The sequence below is a fragment of the Tachyglossus aculeatus genome, chromosome 16 (assembly GCF_015852505.1).
Source record: "Tachyglossus aculeatus isolate mTacAcu1 chromosome 16, mTacAcu1.pri, whole genome shotgun sequence".
Lineage (NCBI taxonomy): Eukaryota > Metazoa > Chordata > Mammalia > Monotremata > Tachyglossidae > Tachyglossus > Tachyglossus aculeatus.
The window spans coordinates 19,981,275-20,007,965 of record NC_052081.1 but is presented as its reverse complement, the minus strand read 5'-3'; the positions used below and the strand labels follow the sequence as shown (position 1 = coordinate 20,007,965).

Sequence of the window (26,691 nt, the reverse complement as noted above, 5' to 3'; positions counted from 1 at the left end):
CGATTGATGATGATGATGATCATCATGTCCCGGGGGGAGGGGGGTGGGGGGGAATTCCCCCGTCGGCAATCCCCTCCCTCCCTCAATCCGCCCAACGGCGCCTGCGCGGACCGTCCTCCCGCCCCGCCCCGGGAATCCGACAATCCGCTCAACCCCATTGGTCGGCTTCGAGAAGCCCCCACCTACGTGTCACCGCCCATGCAAATGAGCTAGGCTCCCATTGGTCGGCCTTGAGAATCCGCCCCGCCCTCCCGCGAATTGTCACCGCCTATGCAAATGAAGCGGCTCCCATTGGTCAGGTTCGAGAAACCCCCTCGCCCTCCCGCGAGTTGTCACCGCCTAAGCAAATGAGCGGGGCTCCCATTGGTCGGCCTCGAAAAACCGCCCCGCCCTCCCGCGAGTTGTTACCGCCTATGCAAATGAGCGGGGCTCCCATTGGTGGGCCTCGAGAAACCTCCTCGCCCTTCCGCGAGTTGTCACCGCCTATGCAAATGAGCTGGGCTCCCATTGGTCGGCCTCGAAAAACCGCCCCGCCCTCCAGTTGTCACCGTTTAAGCAAATGAGCTGGGCTCCTACGGGTCGGCCTCGAGAAACCGCCCCGCCCTCCCGCGAGTTGTTACCGCCTATGCAAATGAACGGGGCTCCCATTGGTCGGCCTCGAAAAACCGCCCCGCCCTCCCGCGGGTTGTTACCGCCTATGCAAATGAGCGGGGCTCGCATTGGTCAGCCTCGAGAAACCCCCTCGCCCTCCCGCGAGTTGTCACCGCCTATGCAAATGAGCGGGGCTCCTATGGGTCGGCCTCGAGAAACCGCCCCGCCTTCCCGCTAGTTCTCACCGTTTATGCAAATGAGCTGGGCTCCTATTGGTCGGCCTCGAGAAACCCCCTCGCCCTCCCGCGAGTTGTCACCACCTATGCAAATGAACGGGGCTCCCATCGGTCGGCCTCGAAAAATCGCCCCGCCCCCCCGCGAGTTGTCACCGCCTATGCAAATGAGCGGGGCTCCCATTGGTCTGAATCGAGAAACCCCCTCGCCCCCCCGCGAGTTGTTACCGCCTATGCAAATGAGCGGGGCTCCCATTGGTCTGAATCGAGAAACCGCCCCGCCCTCCCGCGAGTTGTCACCGCCTATGCAAATGAGCGGGGCTCCCATTGGTCGGCCTCGAGAAACACCCCGGTCCCCCGGCGATTTGACACGGCCTATGCAAATGAGCGGGGCTCCCATTGGCGGGCGCTCCAGCGGCAGCTCCGAATGGTGTTGGCGGGGAGCTGCCCCGGCGGGCCGGGCCGGGCGCCCCCAGCGGCGGCGGGAGGGAGCGCCGCCCATCCCATCCCATCCCATCCTCTCCCATCCTCTCCCTATCCCTCCTCTCCCTCTGTCTCCCTATCCCTCCTGGTCTTCTCCCTGCTCCCGCTCCCGGCTCCCGCTCCTCCTCGGGACCGGCAGGATGGTGGACTTGGAGAGCGAGGTCCCTCCCCTGCCCCCCAGGTACAGGTTTCGGGATTTGCTGCTGGGGGACCAAGGGTGGCAGAACGACGACAGGTGAGTGGCACAGTGGGCAGGGGGAGGGACAGGGAGGGATGCCCGGGGACGAACCCATCCGAGGATCTCCAGGCGTTCAGCCCCTTCCAATCAATCAATCAATCAATCAATCGCCTTTATTGAGCGCTTACTGTGTGCAGAGCACTGCACTAAGCGCTTAGGAAGTACAAGTTGGCAACAAATGTCTATCTCCCCCTTCTAGACTGTGAGCCTGCTGTTGGGGAGGGACCGTCTCTATATGTTATAATAATAATAATGGCATTTATTAAGCGCTTACTATGTGCTGTTCTAAGCTCTGGGGAGGTTACAAGGGCGATCAGGTTGTCCCACGCGGGGCTCACAGTCTTCATCCCCATTTTCCAGATGAGGGAACTGAGGCCCAGAGAAGCGAAGTGACTTGCCCAAAGTCACCCAGCTGACGGCGGAGCCTGGACTTGAACCCATGACTTCTAGCTCCAAGGCCCGTTAGCCTTTCCACTGAGCCACGCTGCTTCCCTCAGTTGCCAACTTGGACTTCCCAAGCGCTTAGTACAGTGCTCTGCACACAGTAAGCGCTCAATAAATACGAATGAGTGAATGAATGAACATCCACCGCCAATTCAACAAGTCCTCGGGGGCTCCCTCCCGCAGGGCACCAGCGCCGGGCATAGTAATCAATCAATCAATCAATCAATCGTATTTATTGAGCGCTCACTGTGTGCAGAGCACTGGACTAAGCGTTTGGGAAGTCCAAGTTGGCAACATATAGAGACAGTCCCTACCCACCAGTGGGCTCACAGTCTAAAAGGGGGAGACAGAGAACAAAACCAAACATCCTAACAAAATAAAATAAATAGAATAGATATGTACAGGTAAAATAGAGTAATAAATATGTACAAACATATATACATATATACAGGTGCTGTGGGGAAGGGAAGGAAGTAAGATGAGGGGGATGGAGAGGGGACGAGGGGGAGAGGAAGGAAGGGGCAATCAATCAATCGTATTTATTGAGCGCTTACTGTGTGCAGAGCACTGGACTAAGCGCTTGGCAAGTACAAGTTGGCAACATAGACGGTACTCGTTACTGTTAAGCGCTTAGTATAATAATAACAATGATGGTATTTGTTTAATCGCTTACTATGCACAAAGCACTGCTCGAAGCGCTGGGGGGATACAAGGTGATCAGGCTGTCCCACGTGGGGCTCACTATCTTAACCCCCACTTTACAGATGAGGGAACCGAGGCCCAGAGAAGTCAAGTGACTTACCCAAAGTCACACAGCTGACAAGCGGCGAAGCGGGGGAAGCAGCGTGGCTCAGTGGAAAGAGCCCGGGCTTTGGAGTCAGAGGTCCTGGGTTCAAATCCCGGCTCGGCCAGTCGTCAGCCGTGTGACTTTGGGCAAGTCACTTAACTTCTCTGGGCCTCAATTCCCTCATCTGGAAAACGGGGATTAAGACTGTGAGCCCACCGTGGGACAGCCTGATTTCCCGGTCTCGTGAATTGTCAGCTGTGTGACTTTGGGCAAGCCACTTAACTTCTCTGGGCCTCAGTTACCTCATCTGTAAAATGGGGATTAAGACTGTGAGCCCCCCCGTGGGACAACCTGATTTCCTTGTCTCGTGAATTGTCAGCTGTGTGACTTTGGGCAAGTCACTTAACTTCTCTGGGCCTCAGTTCCCTCATCTGGAAAATGGGGATTAAGACTGCGAGCCCCCCGGTGGGACAACCGGATCACTTTGTAACCTCCCCAGCGCTTAGAACAGTGCTTTGCACAGAGTAAGCGCTTAATAAATGCCATCATTATTATTATTAAGCGGCAGAGCGGGATTAGAACCCATGACCTCTGGCTCCCAAACCCGAGCTCTTTCCACTGAGCCACGCCGGGCCGAGCACTGTTCTAAGCGCTGGGGGAGCTACAAGGTGATGACTGGGGCTCCCAGTCTTCATCCCCATTTTCCAGATGAGGGAACTGAGGCCCATAGAAGTGACAGGCTCAAAGTCACACAGCTGCCAAGCGGCCGAGGCGGGATTCGAACCCACGACCTAAGCCCGGGCTCTTTCCACTGAGCCACTACGCTTGTCATCGTCGGGATTGATCGCTCACTTGGGAGGAAACAAAAAAATCAACCCTCAAACAGGCCCCAGGGCAGGTGCTGGTTTCAGGAGCCCGTTGTTCGGCTCTCTCTGTCCTTTCCAAGCGCTTAGTCCAGTGTTCCGCACCCAGGAAGCGCTCAATAAATAGGACTGAATGACTGACAGAATCTCTCACTAGAAATTTAAGAGCTGCGCCCATCTCTCTTATCTCACGCTTCCCGTGTCCCTTGGGAGCCCTGGCCTTATAGCCTTATTTCTAAGAAATGTCATTTTCAAACGCTTAAATTGGGGAAAACCAGCGTCAAGTAAAGAACTATGGGTAAAATCACTTCGTTTCAATGACGGGTGCAGTTTTCCCCCCTCGCAAGCACCGCAACCCTAGATTTGGGGACCGTGGATTTGGGGCTGAATTATTCTGTGTATTTGGTAAACTTTCAGGAGCACATTTTCACATTAGTCCTTAGCAAACGGTTTGCCATCTGAACAGTAACTTCTCCTGTATTAAGGGGCTTCAATTGTTTTCAGACTCTTCTGTTTCGCAGAAAAAGTCTCCTGGTCACATCTGTTGGGCTCCTCTACTTTTCTGTTTTTCAGGTGTTCTCCTTGAGCTCCACGCCCTTGTTTTAGAAACGTTAATTGTTGAGGGGGTAAAAACTATCCGGTGGGTCTCCTGGGGACCAGTTTTCAGAAAGGTTTGCAAGTTTCAGCGGAGTAAATCTTTACCACGGTTATTTCACTAGGTGAATGTACACTGTCAATCCATTAAGGTTCTTATCTAAGGCAAAACTCCGTATCTTATCTTATCTAAGGCAAAACTAAGGCCCATTGTTTCTGCTCAATCAGCCTGTAACAGTGACACTTAGAACAACATGTTATCTCATGTTTACACAATATGTCAGCCGAGATTTCATCTGGGCAACTGGGTTAACACTCAGTTAATTTCCTTTTAAAGTATAGAAAATGAAAATGAATCTTATTAAATGTGAACCTGTAAATCCTGATAAAGAAACCTAATTTAAGGCTGACAAACATGCACAGCATAAAACGGATGCCTTTATTCTAATTAATGGAAATAATGTTTCGCTGGGTTATTAAGGCAGTGGCAGGCAGGCTTAGACTAAAAGACCAACCTTTCTATTAGCCTCCTGCCCTTGTGTTGAGAAAAGACCTTGGCTATAAAAAGATCACATCATCTGTGGTAACGTGGAAGTATTCTGAGCTGCGGTTTAAAAACAAATGGTCTCATTGCGCTCTATTTTCCTTGTGAAATGGTTTATGATAGTTTCGGTGACTTCTGACCAGTCGTTTGCCACCAGTAATGCCCGGGAAGCCTCAGGGTTTTGCTTTGGAGGAAAGGGCCTAGATTCCCTCCGAGATTGTTCTAGCCTGTAGCTAGGCTGGAAAGGAGCTGGTTGAAATGGGCCTTTGGATCTGTCCCAATCAATCAATGAATCAATCGTATTTATTGAGCACTTACTGTGTGCAGAGCACTGTACTAAGTGCTTGGGAAGTACAAGCTGGCAACATATAGAGATGGTCCCTACCCAACAGTGGGCGCACAGTCTAGAAGGGGGAGACAGAACAAAACCAAACATACTAACAAAATAAAATAAATAGAATAGATAGGAACAAGTCAAATAAATAAATAGAGTAATAAATATGTACAAACATATATACATATATACACCAATCAATCGTATTTATTGAGTGCTTACTGTTTGCAGAGCACTGTACTAAGTACAGTGGGAAGTACAAGTTGGCAACATATAGAGACAGTCCCTACCCAACAGGAGAGTCAGACTGCACCCTGGAGACTGAGCTCGCTTTCCAGGATTGACCAGGGCTCATGGAGAGGTAACAGTAATAATAATAATTGTACCAGTACTTGTTAAGTGCTATATGCCAAGCACTGTTCTAAGCACTGGGGTGGATACAAGTTAGTCAGGCTGGACACAGTCCCCGTCCCACAGGGGGCTCATACTCTTAATCCCCATTTTACAGATGAGGTAACTGAGGCCCAGAGAACAATAATAATAATAATGATGGCATTTATTAAGCTCTTACTATGTGCAAAGCACTGTTCTAAGCGCTGGGGAGGTTACAGAGTGATCCGGTTGTCCCACGGGGGGCTTGCAGTCTTAATCCCCATTTTACAGAGAAGTGAAGTGACTAGCCCGAGGTCACACAGCAGACCTGTGGCCGAGGCAGGATTAGAACCCAGGTCCTTCTGACTCCCAAGCCTGTGCTTTATTCACTAAGCCACGCTGCTTCTCAAGGTCCAACTCAGCACTAGACCTGAGCCCTCCTGGGGGTCCGGGCGGGCCTCACCCTCACGGCCACCAAAGGGACTTGGCTGGCCAGGAGCACCCGGGGTGTCAGAAGCCCCGGAGGGCCTGGGAGATGTGGTCCCCAAAATGCTCTGTATTCCGTGCTTCCCAGAGGCTTTCAGTTGGTAGTATTGAGGGAGTGTAGAGAGCCCCTTCTGTGCCAGCCGGAATGGTCTGAAGCAGCAGCAGCAGTAGCCAATCCATCCTCTTAAGCCACTGGCCAAGGAGTGGGCAGAAGAAGCCACAGCACCCGGTTAGCTTGGGCCAGTCTTGTGGAAACTCTAGGGGAGCCACAACACAGCATTTCCACTAGGGAATGCATTCACCAGCTGACGTGACTCTTCAAAGTACTCCCTGAAAGTAGAAGGAAGAGTCTTTTGCTTCTGCTTCTTTTCAGCCTGGATTTAAAACTAAACATGACATCAAATTCATTCGAAGGATTCGTCTTCTGTTTTGGCGAAGAATGACATGGTATTTATATCCGTCGCATGCAGCATCTAATGAACTACACAGCTCTAGCAATTATTGTTTGAAGAATGTATCGTCAATCAATCCAGCAGTTGTATTTATTGAGCACTCACTGTGTGCAGAGCACGATATTAAGCGCTTGGGAGAGTAGAATGAAGCAGTACAACAGAGTCTGTAGACAGGGGGAGAGGGAGAGACATACAATAAAATGCTATTACAGGGCAGGACTTGGCAGAGCTGTGGATTTAAATTTGAAATCTGTAATGTTGCAAAAGAACACTGAGTTCAGGCTGCCCATTAAAGGGCATAGAAAGATGTACGGGACATAATATGTTCAAACAAACACAGCAGGTATGTTAATTTAGAAGGTCAGTTATTCATAACAAGGAAATACTGATTGACATTCAAATCTCCAGCTGAAAGCATTGCCCTCGAGGTGCTGAGGGAAAAGATGCTTTTTACATTCTTTCTCACACTCTCCGCTCTTAACTAGACTGATAGCTGCTTAAGCGGAGACATTGCTCTGCCAGTACCGGGGCTAGACATGCCTGGATGCTTTGTTTAATCCAAGATTAAAGGGAAAGAAAGGAGGGCTCCAGACTGTAAATTCCCTCTAGAACGTACACCTCATCCTGTGCAGGGGATGCATCTACCAACTCAGTATTATTGTACTCTCCCAAGTGTTTGGTACAGTGCTCTGTACACAGTAATTGCTCAGTGAATCCGGTTGATTGCTCAATAAATCCAATTGATTGACTGATGAGAGCAGACTATAAACTTCCTCAGCAAAGCCAGAAAAGCCTGGCTTTCATGGGGGTACATTAACCTGTAAGTCTGCTGCAGAGTTGGAGTTGCACTTGAATCTATAATCTTTGGGCATTTGCTAATCGCCCCACAGCACTTATGTATATTTAAATTGTATATTATATGTTACTTATACTAACGTCAGTCTCCCCCTCTGGGCTGTAAGCTTGTCATGGGCAGGGAGCACCTCTGCTACTTCATTCATTCATTCAATCGTGTTTATTGAGCACTTGCTGAGCACAGAGCGCTGTACTACACGTTTGGGAGAGTACAGTGCGACAGTAAAAAGGCACAAGTCTCTGCTCACAACGAGCTGTTGTATTCTCCTAAGTACAGTGCCCTGCATGTAGTGAGTGCTCAATAAATACCATTAATTGATTGACTGAGCACCAGGCTCACAGGGGTAACAATGGACTATCCATTTTATCTTCTCATTGTGAAACAAAAGATTATTTTTGAATATCAGTCAAGGGAGGATATTGACTAGATTTGAAAGCCACACCCTTTAGCCTATAAAGGCCTGCCACAGTTTTATTTGGGTGGAAGAAAAGTTCCGTGATTGTCATGAGTTGTTTTAAAGAAGCAGCGTGGCTCAGTGAGAAGAGCACGGGGTCGGGAGTCAGGGGTCAGCGGCTCCACCACATGTCTGCCGTGTGACCTTGGACAAATCACTTCTCTGGGCCTCAGTTCCCTCATCTGTAAAATGGGGATCAAGACTGTGAGCTCCACGTGGGACAACCTGATCACCTTGCACCCCCCCCCCCCCCCCGTGCTTAGAACAGCGCTTTGCACATAGTAAGCCCTTAACAAATGCCATTATTATTATTATTATTATTATTATTAAAGCTAAAGTGCTTATTCCAGAAGGTGAAAAACTCCGGTGAAAGTCCGGAAAGAGTGATGCGGATGTGGAAGTCTGTGTTTAAAATCCTGGGGCAGAATTAATCCATGATAGTGCCCCTTCATGATGATGCTGAATCTGATTTTTCTAGGGGGATCTTGGCAATGACTGTTTGAACTTCATCAATCTCTGGGCATTCTTGTGCTTGTTTGCAATCTTCCCGCAACGGTAATCCTTGTGCCAAAGGAGATTTTCAACTTACAAAAGGTTACATCTTTAAAAATAAACCTGGAAACAGTGTTTGATTTCCCAAAATAGTTTATCTTAACAAAGTAGGCAGTTGTAGTGTCTTGCTCAGTGTCTGTGTTTGAACAGGATGTCAGCCTGGCTTAAACTCTCAGACACCTCTGCAAAAATCAGACTTTGTGCCTTGTGTCTTTCTTGAGATATAAATAGCTGGGTTTTACTAGATGTGAAAAATTAAAATAATAGATATATTAAAACGGCACATGGAAATGATTCAGCACGATTAACTCTTTCTGTGTCTTATGAATGCCTGCCCAAATGAGTGAACGTAAAAATCTGTTATTTGTGGTCAAAATGGTGAATTCTAAACAGTTTCATAGTATAGGGCAGCCTTGGCAGGAATCTGCACAGAACTCACAGTTTCAAGGGGAAAGTGGAGTACAAAAGTGGTGTTATAGTTGTTCTTGTAGTCGTGCTTATACATAAACCCTAGAATGCGATGATACTAATAATCACAATAATGATGGTATTGCCAAGGACTGTTCTAAGCGTCGGTTACTAGTTACGGCAATGTGGCCTAGTGGAAAGACTACAGGCTTGGGAGTCAGAGGACCTGAGTTCCAGTCCCTCCTCTGTCACTTGCCTGCTGTGTGAGCTTGACACAATCACTTAGTTTATCTGTGCCTCAGTTTCCTCAGCTATAAAATGAGCACTCAAAGCCTGTTGTCCTTTCTGCCTAGGCTGTGGGACAGGGACGGTATCCAACCAAAGCCCTCTTTTCCTCAGCTCCCCCTCCCTTCCGCATCACCTCGACTCACTTTCTTTTCTCCTCCCTCCCTCCCCACCCCACCACACCTATGTATGTAATAATAATGATGATATTTGTTTAGCACTTACTATGTGCCAAGCACTGTGCTAAGTGCTGGGGTAGATACAAGGAAATCAGGTTGTTTCACGTGGGGCTCAGTCTTAATCCCCATTTTACAGATGAGGAAAGTGAGGCACAGAGAAGTGAAGTGACTTGCCCAAAGTCACACAGCTGATGAGTGGCAGAGGTGGGATTAGAACCCACGACCTCTGACTCCCAAACCCGTGCTCTTTCCACTAAGCCATGCTGCTGATAGACAGGTGTATATCTGTAATTCTATTTATTTGTATTGATGCCTTTTTACTTGTTTTGAAGTTTGTCCATTCCCTCCCCCTGCCCCCCAAAACTGTAAGCCCGTTGTGGGCAGGGATTGTCTCTCTTTATTGCTGAATTGTAATTTCCAAGCGCTTAGTACAGTGCTGTGCACACAGTAAGCGCTCAATAAATACGATTGAATGAATGAATCAATCTTTACCATAGGTGACACAGAAGGGAGGGAGAGGGATTAGGGGAGAGGTGGTCTCCTGGAGGGGATGTGATTTTTAATTCAGTCATTTAATTCATTCATTCAGTCGTATTTATTGAACGCTTTAAAAGTTGGGGAGAGTGATCTACTGTCAAATATGAAAGGGGAGGGAGTTCCAGGCTAAAAGGAGGACGTGGGCAAGAGGTTGGCAAAGAGATGAGATTGGGGGCAGTGAGTAGGCTGCCAGTAGAGGAGCAATGTATGCAGGCTGGGTTGTAGGAGGAAAAGTAGGAAAGCTGATGATAAAGAGTTTCTATTAGATGCAGAGGTGGATGGGCAACCAACAGAGTATATTGAGGAGTGGATCAACACTTAGATCAACACACTTTTGAGCAGCAGTCACCTCACCCTCAGTCCCACAGCACTTCGGTAACAGCCATAATTTATTTTAATACTGCCTCACCCTCTAGACCGTAAGCTCTTTGTGGTCAAGAAATGTGTTTACTAACTGTTGTACTCTTCCAAGGCCTTAGTACAGTACACTGCACCCAATAAATGCCCAATAAGCACTATTGATTGACTACTAGACTGCTTGGCATGTAGTAAATGCTTAAGAAATATACCAGTTATTTTGCTAGATCATATGATAGATGAGCGCCACTCCTCTGGCACAAATCTTGAACCCCTGAGCTCTGTGGCAGACAACAGCCATGAAGAGCTAGAGGGTCTGAACCATAGTAAGATTTTTTTTGTGTGTGTGTATGTGTAGGTATGCTTCATTTTCAAAACTGCTACTTACTTTCTCAGTATGTGTGAGTGAGGCTGAAAAAGTCAATCCAAAATGGTGACAACTAATCTAAAGCTAGCCCATTTCCAAGAGGCAGGAGGATACCCATTATTCCTGCTCCTAGATTGCCAGGCCCTCAAAGGACAGGGCCCGTGTCTAATTCCCACCTGCATACTCTTTCCCAGCACTTATTACAGTGCTCTGTACACAGTAAGAGCTTAATAAGTACTACTGTTACTACTACTGTCCCTCTTCAATAAAAACTAAGTAACATATGGATCCTTCTTTCCCCAGAACCAAACAAGAGGCAAAATTGGGGGGAAAAAAGGAGGAGGGATCTAACTAGTTGGAGAGTGGGTATCTTAGCCAGTCATTGTGGATGGAGGGATCTTAAGGATGTATCCTCTGGGAATCCTGAAAGAAGGACCTGCAGGCAGTGAGCTGAAAACTGAACATTCTCCGTGAACACTCTCCATCAGTGGGGAGAATAAGGCCTGGGATTTTATTTTAACTAGGAAAGGGGTTGGAGAGACCCATAAACTGGCACAAGGACCAGCGTTCCCTCCCACATTGCATGTAACTATGAATTCAGTCATTCAGTAGATTTATTGCACATGTGTTATGTGAAGGCAGTGTTCTAGATGCAGGAAAGAGTCAAGTACACATAAAAGACAAGCTCCCTGCCCTCAGAGGATTTCATAATGGGGCAACAGGCTGACATAAATTATATCCATACAGTGGGAGCTGGAGGAAAAATATAAATACAACAGAATAGCAAGGGTGTGGAGAAAATGAATGAATAAATAGTAATCAGAGTTTCAGGTTCCTCACAGCTCAGAGTTTGTCACAGCCACGGCTGCAGTTTTAGTCATAGCGGCAGTCTGCCTTCACCATGTGCTGAGAGGGCAGAATATAGCACGGGGCCATTGCCCCTCACCCTTTCGCAGAAGGAGGAGGCCGCGGAAGTCCCTTTGGGATGTGTGTGTGTGTGTGGTGGGGGGTGGGCTGGAGAGGGGGTGATGGAGAGAGGGACACAACCTCCCTCTCCCACGTCAGGTTCTGGCTGTCCGGTGAAAGGGGGCTGACCACCTGTCAGCTCTTGCTGCTGCAATTCCTCACCCTGCATCAGGGCTATCCTGCTCTCCTTCACGCGCCTCTCCGGTCCTCAAGAAGTACAAATGCACGCATTCGTACAAGAAAACATATCACGCAATACATTTAATTCAGTCTCTAAGACCTGTAAAAGTGATGTCCTAATTCCTTTGAAAGTCATCCAGTTTCTAAAACTCCCGCTTCATCCGTACCTGAAATTTGAATGTCTCTTTTCAGGAAGTGGTTCTCCTAGGGGTCAGGAAATCTTTGTTTTTCTGGACGCAGGCTGATGGATGCTGTTCTATTTCAGTTGCACACCTAATTTAAGAAACTTCTCCGTCCTTAAAAAACCGAAGTAGGCCAATAGCTGTAATTATCCCATGCTCCCTGTTAGCTCACCTGCTTCTTCACTTTTAACTTCGGAGACTCCAGTCTGAATCGTGAGTGCTTCTCACTCAGGGAATGCTTAAACTAATTATTACTGCTGTCGTTGTTTAGCAAGAAAGAAATGACAAGAAGGCAAATGAGAAAAGAGCACCAGGTGCTGCAGACATTACAGAGGACAACACAATTTGACAATTGGGACAACCTTCTCGTGTGCAGTTACATGGCTGACTATGGCACCTGCCTTATCCTTTTCAGCCATACATACACTCATAGGTAAATTTCACAGTCAGTGATGTCTTTATGTGCAAAGGACAAGTAGAAGGACATGTACAAAGTATACACTAATCCATGCTATTATCATAATTACTGTTACGATTATTGCTACTAACACTTTATTCAGCACTTCCTGTGGTCAGAGCACTGGCTTGGGGTAATTAGAAGGCAGATGTCAACCCACGAGGGGCTCACAATCTAAGTGGAGCACGCACACATACACAGATGAGAGTTATTATGGGCAATCATTAGAGGAAATTAAAATTCAGCAGTCCCAACAAATCCACCTTAAAATGATTTACTAAAACAAATCTTGGAGGGGACAGTTCTTGGGAACATCATCAATGGTCTAACAGTCCAGAAGGCAGACTTTCCTTCTCAGTCCTGAGGATTCCAGTTTTGTCATGGCAACATGGTCAAGCTTCTGATCAGTGTGTTCATATGGACCTCCTCATCCCGACCATGCGATGATCTAGCACAATGTTACGTTCTCTAGCTAGGTTGCTTTTGAGAGAGATTAGTACCATATTCAAATTCTGTGTCTGTTTAGCTTCATGAACCTCTCTGCCTAGAAGGGCAGGCAGCAAGGCCAAGTGATGCCACTTATGCCCGTGAAAGGCGTTGGATCTGGTACTCTGCTTGGCAAGCTCTGTACTTATCCAAATGCCAGTGATTGATTATCCCTTCTTTAGATTAGTGCCTTTCATTTGCCTGATTATATGATATGACACCCATTCATTTCTGGCCTTCAAAATCTGCCCAGTAGCATAGGTGTGACAAGTGGCCTAATCACTCATTCAGTCAGTCAAACAATTATATTTATTGAGCACTTATTATGTGAAAAGCACTGTGACAAGAGGTTGGGAGAGAACAGCAGAATTAGCAGACACGTTCCCTGCCCTTTACAACCTTATTCTTAAGCAAAAGCACTTTGCAACCTTAATTGTGTGAGCCCCCCCAACCCACCAACCAGTTCAGCCTAGCCTGTCAGGCACTAATCAGAGTGGGATTCCTCTCCATAAACAGGAGACATTTGAGATGTCATATGGAAAATGTCACAGCTGTGAGCTCACTCAGAGGAGGCAGAGGTTCATCTCAACATTTGGATGAAACTTGGGACCGAAAAAAACATATCTTGCCCCTTCTCCATCGTCTCCCTCAGGCTTTTGGTCTGTAATGCTTCAGTGGTCACCAGTATACTCAGCTCTCCAGTATCACATCTGGGCTACTATGTTTTTAGAGGAAGGCTACCTGTCCCACTGAGGTTTAACGGGATTCTCCCCAGTCTTGGAACAAAGAAAATCAAGAGTTCAAAGACCCTCTGAATTCCCACCATCATGCTGAGTAAGCAACTCACAATACAAGAATCAGGGCAGAATTATCAACTTTATCAACTTGAGCTTTTTACTCCCTGTAGCCTGGTCAATCCAAATCCTTCTTCTCCTCCCTTAGCAGAGTATAGTCACCCTCCCCAATTCCATCCCTGTTGTGATTTTTTTTTTCCTTTATTTCATCCTTTTTTTAATTGTATTTGTCAAGTGCTTATTGTGTGCCAGGCATTGTATTGAGTGAGGGCCAGATACAAGGTAATCAGGTTGGACGCAGTCCATGTACCACAAGGGGCTCAATCCCCATTTTACATTTGGGGTTACAGGCACAGAGGATGCAAGTGAGTTCCCCAAGGTCACTCAGGAGACAAGTGGCAGAGCTGGCATAAGAACCCAAGTACATCTGATTCCCAGGCCCCATGTTCTGTCCAATAGACCATACTGCTTGTCTTCTCCCAGATTTTCCTCAACTCTCTCAGCCTCAACCCTTTGCACCTGCATGCAGACCCTAAAGTTCCTTTTGTGGTCTGGTTCGTGGTTCAATCCATAGTGCTAGGTCTCTTCAACAAGACGTTCTCACCCTCCTACTTCTCCTCGTCCATCAGTCTAGTCTGAGATGCAGCCTGGCCTAATGGATAGAACATAGGCTTGTAAGTCAGAAAGACTTGGGATCTAGTGCTGGCTCCACCATCTGTCTTCTGTGGGACTTTGGGCAAGTTACTTAGCTTCTCTGTTCATCAATCTCATCTGTAAAATGGGGATCAAGACTGTGAGCCCCACATGGGGCATGGACTGAGTCCATATTGATTAACTTGTATCTACCCTAGCGCTAAGTAGTACTGGTATCTAGTGTTTGGCACATAGTAAGCACTTGAAATACCCTAAAAAAACTACAACCCAGCTTGTACAGTTCACTCCTCCAACAACAGCACACTTAATGTACTTCACTTTCATTTCTTGCATCCTCACCCCTTGCTCACAGCCTCCTCCTGCCCTGGAACTCTCTCCCACTTCATATGATGATGATGATGATGGCATTTGTTAAGCACTTACTATGTGTAAAGCACTGTTCTAAACGCTGGGGAGGATACAAGGTGATCAGGTTGTCCCACGTGGGGCTCACAGTCTTCATCCCTATTTTACAGATGAGGTAACTGAGGCACAGAGAAGTTAAGTGACTTGCCCAAAGCCACACAGCTGACAATTGGCAGAGCGGAATTTGAACCCACGTCCCCTGACTCTCAAGCCCGTGCTCTTTCCATTGAGCCGTGCTACTTTTCTAGCTTATCTGACAGAGCACCACTCTCCCCATCTTCAAAGCTGTACTAAAATCACATTTCCTCCAGGAAGCCTTACCTCACTAATGCCTGTTTACTTGTTTTGATGTCTGTCTCCCCCCTTCTAGACTATAAGCCTGTCGTGGACAGGGATTGTCTCTACTGCTGAATTGTACTTTCTAAGCACTTAGTAAGGTGCTCTGCACACAGTAAGCACTCAATAAATACTATTGAATGATGAATAATTTCTCATTGCCCCACACTATTCACCCTCTCTTCTGTGAACAGAAAACATAAATAAATAAATGACGGACATTGGTGCTGAGGGTAGGGTGAATATCAAGTGTTTTAAGGGTACGGAGCAAAGTGCAGAGGCGGTGCAGAAGGGAGGGGGGTAGGGGAAATGTCAGGATAGTCGGGGAAGGCCTCAGGCCTTGTGAAACCGGGAGGATGGTGGTACTCCCCAAAGTAGTGGAAAAGTCAAGGGGAGGACAGGGTGAGAATCAATTAATCAATCAGTGGTATTTATTGAGCACTTACTCTTTGCAGAGCACTGTACTAAGCACTTTGAAGAGTACAATATAACAGAGTTGGTAGACTTCTTCCTGGCCCACAACGAATTTACCGTCTAGAGGGGGAGAGCTGTGTGTGTGTGTGTGATATTGGGGCACGGTGAATAAACTGGCGTTAGAGGAGTGAAGTAGGAGATCAGAGAGGTAAGGTAGGAAGGGGAAGAAAGGGTGAGCTGATTGAATTTGAAGCCTATGGTAAGGAGCTTCTGTATGGTGTGGAGATGGATGGGAAACCACTGGCGGTTTTTGAGGAATGGGTAGTCATGGACAGAATGGTTTTGTAGAAAAATGATTCCGACAGCAGAGCGAAGTGTGAACTGCAGTGGGGAGAGAAAGGAGGTAGGGAAGTCAGTGAGGAGGCAGATGCAGTAGTCAAGATGGGCTAGGATAAATGCTTGGATCAGCACGGCAGCAGTTCGGATAGAGAGGAAAAGGCAGGTTTTCGCCCTGATGTGAAGACAGAACTGACAGGATTTGGTGACAGATCGAATATGAGTGTTGAATGAGAGAGTTGAATCAAGCACAGTGCCGAGTTTACAGGCTTGTGAGATAGGGAGGATATTGGTATTGTCTACAGTGATAGGAAATATGGGGGAGGACAGTCTTGTAAGCTCTTCCTCTACCTCCCAACCACTAACTGTGGGAGTCCCTCAAGACTCAGTTCTGGTTCCCTTTCTATTTTCCCTTTCTATTTTCCTCTCCAGCTCTGATCACTCTCTATCTCTGTTCTATTTACCGTTGCTTTCAGGACATCTTTATGTGATGACCTGCTGACACCTCAAACTTAACATATCCAAAACAGAGCTCCTTATCTTCCCCCCCAACATACCCTGTCCTCCCCTTTGCCATAACTGTAGACGCACCACCATCTTCCCTGTCTCACAAGCCTGTAACCTTGATGTCATCATGACTCCTCTCTCTTATTTAACTAACATATTCAATCTGTCACCAAATCCTGTCCGTTCAACCTTCACAACATCTCTAAAATCCACTCTTTCCTTGTGAAGGAAAATACTACTTTCCGTCACCCTTAAACTTGGATTTGCACCTTTTATTCACCTCATCCTCAGCCCCACAGCACTTATGTTCATACCCTCTAGACTGTAAGCTTAGCTTTTTTTTTCCTTTATGGTATTTGTTAAGTGCTTACAATGTGCCAGGCACTGTACTCTGGGATAGATACAAACTAGTCATATTGGACAAAGTCCAAGTCCCTCATGGGGCTCACAGTCTTCATCCCTATTTTACAGATGAGGTAATTGAAGCACAGATAAGTGAAGTGACTTGCCCAAGATCACAAAGTAGACAAGTGGTGGAGCATGATTAGAACCCAGATCCCATGACTGTCACCCATGCTCTATCGTTATTGTGGTTGGGAAATGTGTCTACCAACATTGTTGTATTGTGCTCTCCCAAACTCTTAGGACAGTGCTCTACACACAGTAAGTGCTCAATAAATGCAATTGATTGTTATCCAATTATTTATTCATTAATTTATATTAATGTCTGTCCCCCTCTAGACTGTAAGCTCATTTTAGGAGGGAACATGTATAACAACTCTGTTAAATTGTCCTTTCCCAAGTGCTTAGTACAGTGCTCTGCACATGGTAAGTGCTTAATGAATACGATTGATGATTCTGTTTGAGGTACTGCTGGGAAAGATGGGAGAGTCGATGAAGGGGCAAGATAATAATAAAAATAATAGTGATTATGGTACTTGTTAAATGTTTACTGTGTGCCAAACACTGGTCTAAGCTGTGGGGTAGATAATAATAATAATAATATTGGTATTTGTTAAACGCTTACTATGTGCAAAGCACTGTTCTAAGCGCTGGGGGGTATACAGGGTGATCAGGTTGTCCCAAGTGGGGCTCACAGTCTTAATCCCCATTTTTCAGATGAGGTAACTGAGGCACAGAGAAGTTAAGCCATGCTGCGTCTCCAGCACGAGGGAGGGACTGAAGAGGAGCAGGAAATATTTTAAGGAGATTGGGCCTGTTGGTTTCAGTTTTATGAATAAAGTGCCATCAGTGAAGCATAATCTTCAGATATGAGGGGCATATGAATGTGTATTTATTCAACATGAGTCATCTTTTGAAATGATGGAAGAGTGATCTCTGAAGCTTATTGGATACTTTGTATTCTATCACTCCCTGGGATTACCCGCATATGTGAATTAGAGTCCCTCCAATCTGAGCCACATTGCAGTCCATTGTAGCCAGAAGAGAAACGTGGCTAGGGAAGACTCCAGTGGGTTTTTTGGACCGGTCCTTTCAGCCAGAACGATGAGGCGTAGGCTATCAGCGAATTCGGGACATGGATTTTCTTTGCCCAAATAATTCCATCCATTTTGGCAGCCTAGTTTCTGGTAAGCCACCGGGGGGGTGAGCAAGAACTCTGTCTGCTGTTTCTGAGCCCGTCCATCTGTTACTGCTTGGCAGGAACTGGAAAACTGAAGCAGATGAGGAGGTGGGCGAGGTGTGCGAGGTGGTCAGGGGATGGGAGATTCAGTCTGTCTCAGTAGGAACAGATTCAGGAGAGCGGATGACAAGATCCTGAGGAACACCCCAGCCCAGAGAAGATTTCTAATCTTAATGGTTTTTTCTGCAGCGGTGACTGTATTAACTGTGGTGGACAAGAACGTGGCTTCCCCGTGTTCACTCCTGTGGTCTCACCTCGTTGGTGTTGGGTGTGGGAAGGAAGCCATTTCGGTGACGTTACCATAGCTTTTCTAAATTCCTTAAGGGCGGGGCACAGTGTGAAGGTTGACTCTAGTGGTATCATCTTAGTGTATGAAGGAAATCATGCTAGAACAATGGAAGAAAAAAGGCCAGCATGGTTTTTCTCCATGTTTGACACTCTCCTAAATTGTGTTCTGGTCTTCTGGATTTAATTTTCTATTTTGTTGTCAACTGATACATGGATGGTCAGTGTGATAGAAGTAATAGTCATAGTAGTTGTCCTAGTAATAATAATCAATCAATCAGTCGTATTTATTGAGCGCTTACTGTGTGCAGAGCACTGTACTAAGTGCTTGGGAAGTACAAGTGAGGAGAGAAGCAGCGTGGCTCAGTGGAAAGAGCCCGGGCTTTAGAGTCAGAGGTCATGGGTTCAAATTCCGACTCCGCCAATTGCCAGCTGTGTGACTTTGGGCAAGTCACTTCACTTCTCTGGGCCTCAGTTCCCTCATCTGTAAAATGGGGATTAAGACTGTGAGCCCCCCGTGGGACAACCGGATCACCTTGGAACCTCCCCAGCGCTTAGAACAATGCTTTGCACATAGTAAGCGCTTAATAAATGCTATCATTATTATTATTATTATTACAAGTCGGCAACACATAGAGACAGTCCCTAATAATTATGGTATTTAAGTGCTTGCCATGTGCCAAGCACTGTTCTAAGCGCTGGGGTAGATACAAGGTAATCAGTTTGTCCCAAGTGGGGCTCACAGTCTTAATCCCCATTTTACAGATGAGATAACTGAGGACCAGAGACGTTAAGCGGCTTGCCTAAGGTTACGCAGCAGACAAGTGGCGGAGCTGAGCTAGTCGTAGTAATAGTCAGAAGGTCTTGGGTTCTAATCCTTACTCTCCCACTTGTCTGCTCCGTGACCTTGGGCAAGTCACTTCACTTCTCTGGGCCTCAGTTACCTCATCCATAAAATGGGGATCGAGACTGTGAGCACCAGGTGGGACAGGGATTGTGCCCAACCCAATTTACTTGTATCCACTCCAGCGCTTAGTACAGTGCCTGGCAAATAGTAAGTGCTTAACAAATATCATGATTATTATCATTATTATTATTATTAATTATTGTTGTCTATGGTGTGCAAAGCACTGTGCTAAGCATTGAGAAGAAAAGTACACAGATGAGAATTAATAATGATAATAATAATAGTGGTATTTGTTTAGCGCTTAGTATGTGCAAAGCACTGTTCTAAGCACTGGGGTAGCTTCAAGGTTATCAGGTTGTCCCACGTCGGGGCTCACAGTCTTAGTCCCCATTTGAGGACTGAGGCACAGAGAAGTGAAGTGACTTGCTCAAAGTCACACAGCTGACAAGTGGCAGAGCTGGGATTCGAACCCATGACTCCAAAGCCCGTGCTCTTTCCACTAAGCCACACTGCTTCTCTTAGCCCCTGGCCGCCCAAGGGTCACCATCGAAGAATAAAATGGGGAATGGCTTAGCGACAGACACGAGAAGAAGGAGGTAAAAGACAAAGTTAAAAGTTCAACCATCTGGTGGAGAGGGTCTCAGGGTGAAGTAGCCCAATCTATCAAGAGTCCCGGTCCAAGCAAAGGTTCCTAAAGTCCTAAAATTTGTAAAGGCAGCAGGCTGCTCAGCTTCAATCCCCCACAGGACTGAGTACACAGGGTATGTGTATGTGTGTGGGAGAGAGGGGTGTGCTGAGTTACATAACACAATTCTGTGACAGGAATTATTGCGTGATTTTGTTGTTGTTGTACGTGTGGCTTCCCTGCTGGCACAGTCTACTACTTTACCTTGGTTTTCTGTACACTCACTGTCAGCCCCAAAAGCCCATCCGATTCAGGGAAGCAATTTACAGTTGTTTGCTTCCTGGGAGGATTCAGTCGGCAAAGATCCAGGAACACCCTGGCTAGAATCTTGAGGCAGTGGGTAGTAATGAGATCCCTTGATAATTGCTGCAATTTATGATGGCATCTTCCAGCTCTTGTGGCATTTCCTCAGTTAGCGGCCTGTTGAGGAGAGTGCCTGGCACATAGTAGGCGCTCAGCAAATACCATGTTGATGGTGATGAAGTGCTAGGGAAAGAGTTCAAGCAAGATGTGCCCACCTCCCTTGGAGAGCTCAGTGGGTTGGGCTCTCAGAGTCCAGGTGTTTTGCCGTTAGCTATTTTATGGTTGTGATTAATCCAGTGGGTTCCCCAATCTCCGGAACAAGTGCCATGTCTTTGTATGTTGTAAGGTATTCTCTGCTTTAAAGGCTCTCTAATGTTGGTGTTTGTTAAGTGCTTACTATGTGCCAAGCACTGTTCTAAACGCTGGGGGGATACAAGGTAATCAAGGTTGTTCCACGAGGGTCTCACGGTGTTAATCCCCATTTTACAGATGAGGGAACTGAGGCACAGAGAAATTAAGTGACTTGCCCAAAGTCACACAGTTAAGTGGTGGAGGAGGGATTAGAACCCATGACCTCTGACTCCCAAGCCCGGGGTCTTGCCACTGAGCCTTGTAGAAAGCATGCCAAGGAGATTCTCGGATTCCTCACTCTTTCAGCTCTCATATCCAGGCCGCTAGTGATTGTAGTACTTAGAAAAGAATATGCAGAAATGTGGATATGGGTATATGAGCATGTCTGAGTGTTTGAGCATCTATGAGGGTTGGGAATGTTTGTAGGGGAGGGTAGTTGGGATGAACTGGGCTGACTCCATGGGCAGTGAATAAGATGGAGATGGTTGTTTGAAGGTCTCCCTCCCATTCCCCTTGAATTCAGCCAGGGGTGCATAGGGAAGTGGAGCGAAGCCACTGTGGGACAGGGACTGTGGGTCACCTGATTATCTTATATTGACCCCAGCATTTAGCACAGTGCTTGGCACATAGTAAGTGCTCAACAAATTCTACCGTTATTCTTATTACTTTGTTCACCTCGGGATGAATGCTAGGGAGCTGTGTGAAACTGTGGCTCGGATGTAGATGGCTTTTGTTCCAAGGGCAGTCATGCCGCCTAGCCACTCAAGTGTCTCTCTGTGTGTGTGTGTGTGTGTGTGTGTGTGTGTGTGTGTGTGTGTCTCACTCCCACATATACACACCCCCGTCCCCGTCTGCCCAACTGTCATCAGTTCCTGTAACTCACAAGGGATGGGAAATTGAATTAGGTCATTGTTATCCACTGCAAGCAGAAAAGCTATTATTTGAAACTCATCAGTTGCCTCATCTGTAAAGTGGGGATTAAGACTGTGAGCCTCAAGCGCGACTTGGGCTGTGTCCAACCTGATTAGCTTGTATCTACCCCAGTGCTTAGTACAGCCTGGAAAACAGTAAGCACTTAACAAAACAAAACAAAAACCTAACACCCACCCCTCCAAAAAAAAAAAACAACAACAAAGAAAAACAAAAAACCTCATTGGAATGAAACCACTTGAAATTAAGTGAAAAGTACCTGCTAGGTTTGCATAACATAGAATGGAATAAAACTAGTTTTGTACTGAAATTTTCATTTTTTTAAGGAAAATATCCCTACCAAAAAAATGTTGAACAAACTAGAGTCACCTATGTTACTGGTTGTAGGTGTGAAAGAGAAAAATGAATGGTTGGCTTTGTTTAAGAATTCTTTGAGCATTCTTTCACATGCAATTGCTTGTGAACTGATGATAATGATGATGGTATTTGTTAAACACTTACTATGTGCTAAACACTGTTCCATTATAAAGTGGGAACCTCCTTCCCCATGGCACATGTACCTATTATAAATGCATTTCAGTCTAGCCATTATGCATTTGGGAGGGGTGGAGAGAGTTCATTCATGCAGTCATTAATCAATCAATCTTGGGAATTTAATAAGGGCTTACGATACAAGATGGAGGAAGTGGTGTTCTCAGGAATTTATTGAGCATGATGGAGTTTCCCATCAAGGACCAATGAGCTTTGCACCTAAGACTTCAGCGAGAACTTGTGCAGAGGATTCTAGTGATAGTGGTTTGTATTGTACTGCTGCCCCCCATCCCTTCTTCCCTCTGAGAAATGGGAGGGGCAGTGGGAGACGCAGTGGGAATGGATGCAGCACATCATGAAATACATGCAAGGTTTCATATAAGTGGAACTCCCTTTTCTGCCTAATCTGTTGTAGCGTAATATCCATCTTGGTGCTACAGCATCATAACCCAGCAGGGGTTGACTTGACAGCCCCTGTAATCAATCAATCAATCAATGGTATTTATTGATGATGATGATGAATGGAGTGGGGACAATGAGGAGGTGAGGAGGAATTTGGGGTGGCCAGTCACGTTACCTCTAGTTGATGATGGTATTTGTTAAGCACTTACTATGTGCCAAGCACTGTTTTAAGCACTGGGGTAGATACAAGGTAATCAGGTTGTTCCACGTGGGGGTCCACAGTCTCAATACCCATTTTGCAGATGAGGTAACTGAGGCACAGAAAAGTGAAGTGACTTGCCCCAGGTCACAGCAAATAAGTGGTAGAGCTGGAATAAGAACCCAGGTCCTTTTGACTCCCGGGCGCGTGCTCTATCCACTAGGCCACACTACTCTCCTTGTACTACCTTATCCCAATCCCTGGGGACATCAACATCCAGATCTGTGGTCCCAAGCCCGTTGTTGGGTAGGGACCCTCTCTATATGTTGCCGACTTGTACTTCCCAAGCACTTAGTATAGTGCTCTGCACACAGTAAGCGCTCAATAAATATGATTGATTGAATGAATGAACAAACGAATGGCCCCTCAGCAATCATCTCCGTCTCACTGCTCAACTCTGCAGACCTCCTTCTCCAGCCCACTTCAGCCACACTCCACCATGGACATGCAACTGAATCTCATCATCCCATTACTGACCCCATCAACTCTGAAATCTCTCTAACCACCATCTCTGACTTCTCTTCCACACCCTACTTCTCTGCAAAACTGTTCTTCCACAGTGACTTCCAACCCCTAGATGATTTCCAACGCCTATACTCCTTTCACTTACCATCACATACTCCTTACCCAACCTCCTCTCTCTTGATTAAAAAATCTACCCCTTCCACATCACCCTCTCTGCTGAACTCAATTCCTTCACCTCCCTTTCTCCCCATTGATCCTGCCTCAATGATCCTTCGGCCTGGACTGTCCCCACAGAATGCTTTCTTGGCTCTGTTGCTCATCCCAAAGACTGCTGATTAATAATGATAATTATTATTATTATATAATGATAATTACCTTATTATTATTATGGTATTTGTTAAGCGCTTACTATGTGCCAGGCACTGTACTAAACGCTGGAGTGGATGTAAGCAAATTGGGTTGGACACAGTCCCTGTCCCATGTGGGGCTCACAGTCTCAATCCCCATTTTACAGATGAGGTAACTGAGGCCCAGAGAAGTGAAGTGACTTGCCTAAGGTCACACAGCAGACAGGTGACAGAGCCGGAATTAGAACCCATGACCTTCTGACTCCTAGGTCTGGGCTCTAGCCACTATGCCACACTGCTTCTCTGCTGCTCAGCTACTGTTTGAGGGATGTGTCTGTTTATAGTTGTACTCTACCAAGCACTTAGTACAGTGCTCTGCACACCATAGGCATTCAATAAATACGATTGAATGAATGAATGAACGAATGGAAGCCCTGGCACCCAGCTGATGTTGACCACTTAAAATTCATCTTTACCTGCTCTAACTCTGCCCTCTCTTCCGCACTGTGACATTACTTTTCCTCCCTCGTCTATTCCCATGCTCATTTCCTCCACTAATTGTTTCAGACCTTAATTCCATCCCCAAATCCCTCAGTGTCCCCACTTCTCCCCCTCTGGTTTGTTATCACCTTGACAACTACTTTGTTGACAAAATCAAAACCATCAGGCATGAGCTTCCCAAGGTCTCGCCTTCACCTTCCCACTCCCTCTACATCAACGGTGCATTTGGCCTTATGCCCACTTTAGTACTCATATTTTTATACTCTACCATTTCCCCATCTGCAATCCCCCCTCTAGACTGTAAGCTTGTGGGCAGGGAATGTGTCTGTTATTGTTCTTTGTGGTCTCTCAAAGGCTTAGTACAGTGCCCTGTGCACATTTAGAGCTCAATGACTACAACTGAGTAATTGTTTTGTTATAGTAGATATCTATTTTGACTCTTTCTCCTTCTATAGCCTGCAAGCACCATAGGCAGGGATCACATCTACAAATTGGGTTGTATTGTACTTTCCCAAGCCCTTAGTATAGTGCTCTGCATGGAATAAGTGCCTGATATATACAATAAGCACTCAATCACCTATCCTCCTCCTACCTCACCTCGCTACTCTTGTACTACAACTCAGCCCACACACTTTGTTCCTCTAACGCTAACCTTCTCACTAGACTGTGACCCCGCTGTTGGGTAGGGACCATCTCTATATGTTGCCAACTTGTACTTCCTAAGCACTTAGTACAGTGCTCTGCTCACAGTAAGCGCTCAATAAATACGATTAAATGGATGTATCTCAGTCTCGTTTATTTCACCACCGACCTCTTGCCCACAGCCTGCCTCTGGCCCGGAATGCCCTCCCTCCTCATATCAGACAGATAATTGCTCTCCCCACTTCAAAGCCTTATTGAAGGCACATCTCCTCCAAGAAGGCTCTCCTCTTCTCCCACTCCCTTCTGCATCTCCCTGACTTGACTTCATTCATCCTCCCTCCCAGTCCCACAGCATACAAATATAAATGTATAGTCAGTTATTTATTAATTTATTTATACTAATGTCTGTCTCACAAGAGTATGAGCTCATTGTGTGCAGGGAACTTGTCTGTAGTTGTACAAATAGCGCTTAGTACAGGGCTTTGCACACAGTAATTCATTCATTCAATCATATTTATTGAGCGCTTACTGTGTGCAGAGCACTGTACTAAGCGCTTGGGAAGTACAAGTTGGCAACATATAGAGATGGTCCCTACCCAACAACGGGCTCACAGTCTAGAAGGGGGAGACAGACAACAAAACAAAACATATTAACAAAATAAAATAGAATAGTGAATATGTACAAGTAAAAAAAATAGAGTAATAAATCTGTACAAACATATACAGGTGCTGTAAGGAGGGGAAGGAGGTAGGGCGGGGGATGGGGAGGGGGAGAGGAAGGAGGGGGCTAAGTCTGGGAAGGCCTCCTGGAGGAGGTGAGCTCTCAGTAGGGCTTTGAAGGGAGGAAGAGAGCTAGCTTTGTGGATGTGCGGAGGGAGGCCATTCCAGGCCAGGGGAGGACATTGGCTGGGGGTCGACGGCGGGATGGGCGAGAATGAGGCCCAGTGAGGAGGTGAGCGGTGGCAGAGGAGCGGAGGGTGCGGGCTGGGCTGGAGAAGGAGAGAAGGGAGGTGAGGTAGGAGGGGGCGAGGTGATGGACAGCCTTGGAGAGCCTCCGAGAGTGAGGAGTTTTTGCCTGATGCATAGGTTGACTGGTAGCCCCTGGAGATTTTTGAGGAGGGGAGTAACATGCCCAGAGTATTTCTGCACAAATGATCTGGGCAGTGGCATGAACTACAGACTGAAGTGGGGAGAGACAGGAGGATGGGAGATCAGAGAGGAGGCTGATGCAGTAATCCAGTCGGGATAGGATGAGAGATTGAACGAGCAGGGTAGCGGTTTGGATGGAGAGGAAAGGGCAGATCTTGGCAATGTTGCGGAGGTGAGGCCGGCAGGTTTTGGTGATGGATTGGATGTGAGGGGTGAACGGAGAGAGTGAGTCATGGATGACACCAAGGTTGCGGGCTTGTGAGATGGGAAGGATGGTAGTGCCGTCTACAGTGATGGGAAAATCAGGGAGAGGGCAGGGCAGTAATTGCTCAATAAATAAGATTGAATGAATGATTGATTGATTGACTTAGGGAATTCAGTTGCTTTCTAGCATCACTTCAGCCAGAAGCAGCACAGAGAAACCTTTGTTCAGCCACTGCCTCTTCCCCCACATTCTCCTGAAATCAAGTGGGAAGCCAACTTCTCCCCTCTCCCGCAGAGCAGCATAGAATCCCAGCAGAGTTGAACAGCCAGATTAAATCTGCCTAGGTACTCTGCTCTTTTTGAGATCATCCCATAAAACAAATCTTTGTTGAGCTGCCGTCCCCTACCCCTCTCCGAATATCAATTTAAAGCAGTTTCTCCAGTCTGACTGAAATAGAGATGATGAGCTCAAATGTGTATCTAGGTTGGTGGATGGGTGAGGTGGGGGTGGAGCCAGAGGTAAATGGAGTTGAGAAGTTATAGAAGGCGGGCAGCAGATAGGTTATCGGGAACGTCTAAATGGATATTGAAGTCCCTAAATCAAAGTAGGTCTAAAGGATGAGAAAAGGAATATGAGAAAGGGATCAAAATGGTTAAAGAAGTTGGAGGTGGGACATCGGGGTACTAGAATCTGGAGTGGGTGTTAAAGGCGGCTGATATGGGCTTCCAAGGAAGGTAAAGAAAGGGTTGGGAGAGGCGGAATGGTCTGAAAGTGGCACTGGGGCGCGAGAAGGAAGCTGATACCTCCTCCTTTCCCAGTGAGTCTGGGGGAGTGGGAGAAGAGGAACCCCCCTCTGGAGAGAGCAGCAAGGGAGACTTCTGTTATCTGGGGAGAGCCAGGTTTCAGTGATGGTGAGGAGGAGGAGTGACTGAGTCAGGAACAGGTCAAGGATGA

General features: G+C 46.7%; 1 protein-coding gene across 4 annotated transcripts in view; it reads left to right on the top strand.

Moving 5' to 3' along the window:
- The first annotated feature begins 1,376 nt into the window (after nucleotides 1-1,376).
- The window catches only part of KCNT2 (potassium sodium-activated channel subfamily T member 2), a 368,421-nt gene continuing 343,106 nt past the window's right edge, over nucleotides 1,377-26,691 (top strand). For all 4 annotated transcript variants that reach the window (XM_038757817.1, XM_038757815.1, XM_038757816.1 and 1 more), the window contains exon 1: nucleotides 1,377-1,542. In XM_038757817.1, coding sequence (XP_038613745.1) covers nucleotides 1,448-1,542 — 95 coding nt within the window. In that variant the 5' untranslated portion in view covers nucleotides 1,377-1,447. The remainder of the gene's footprint in view (nucleotides 1,543-26,691) is intronic.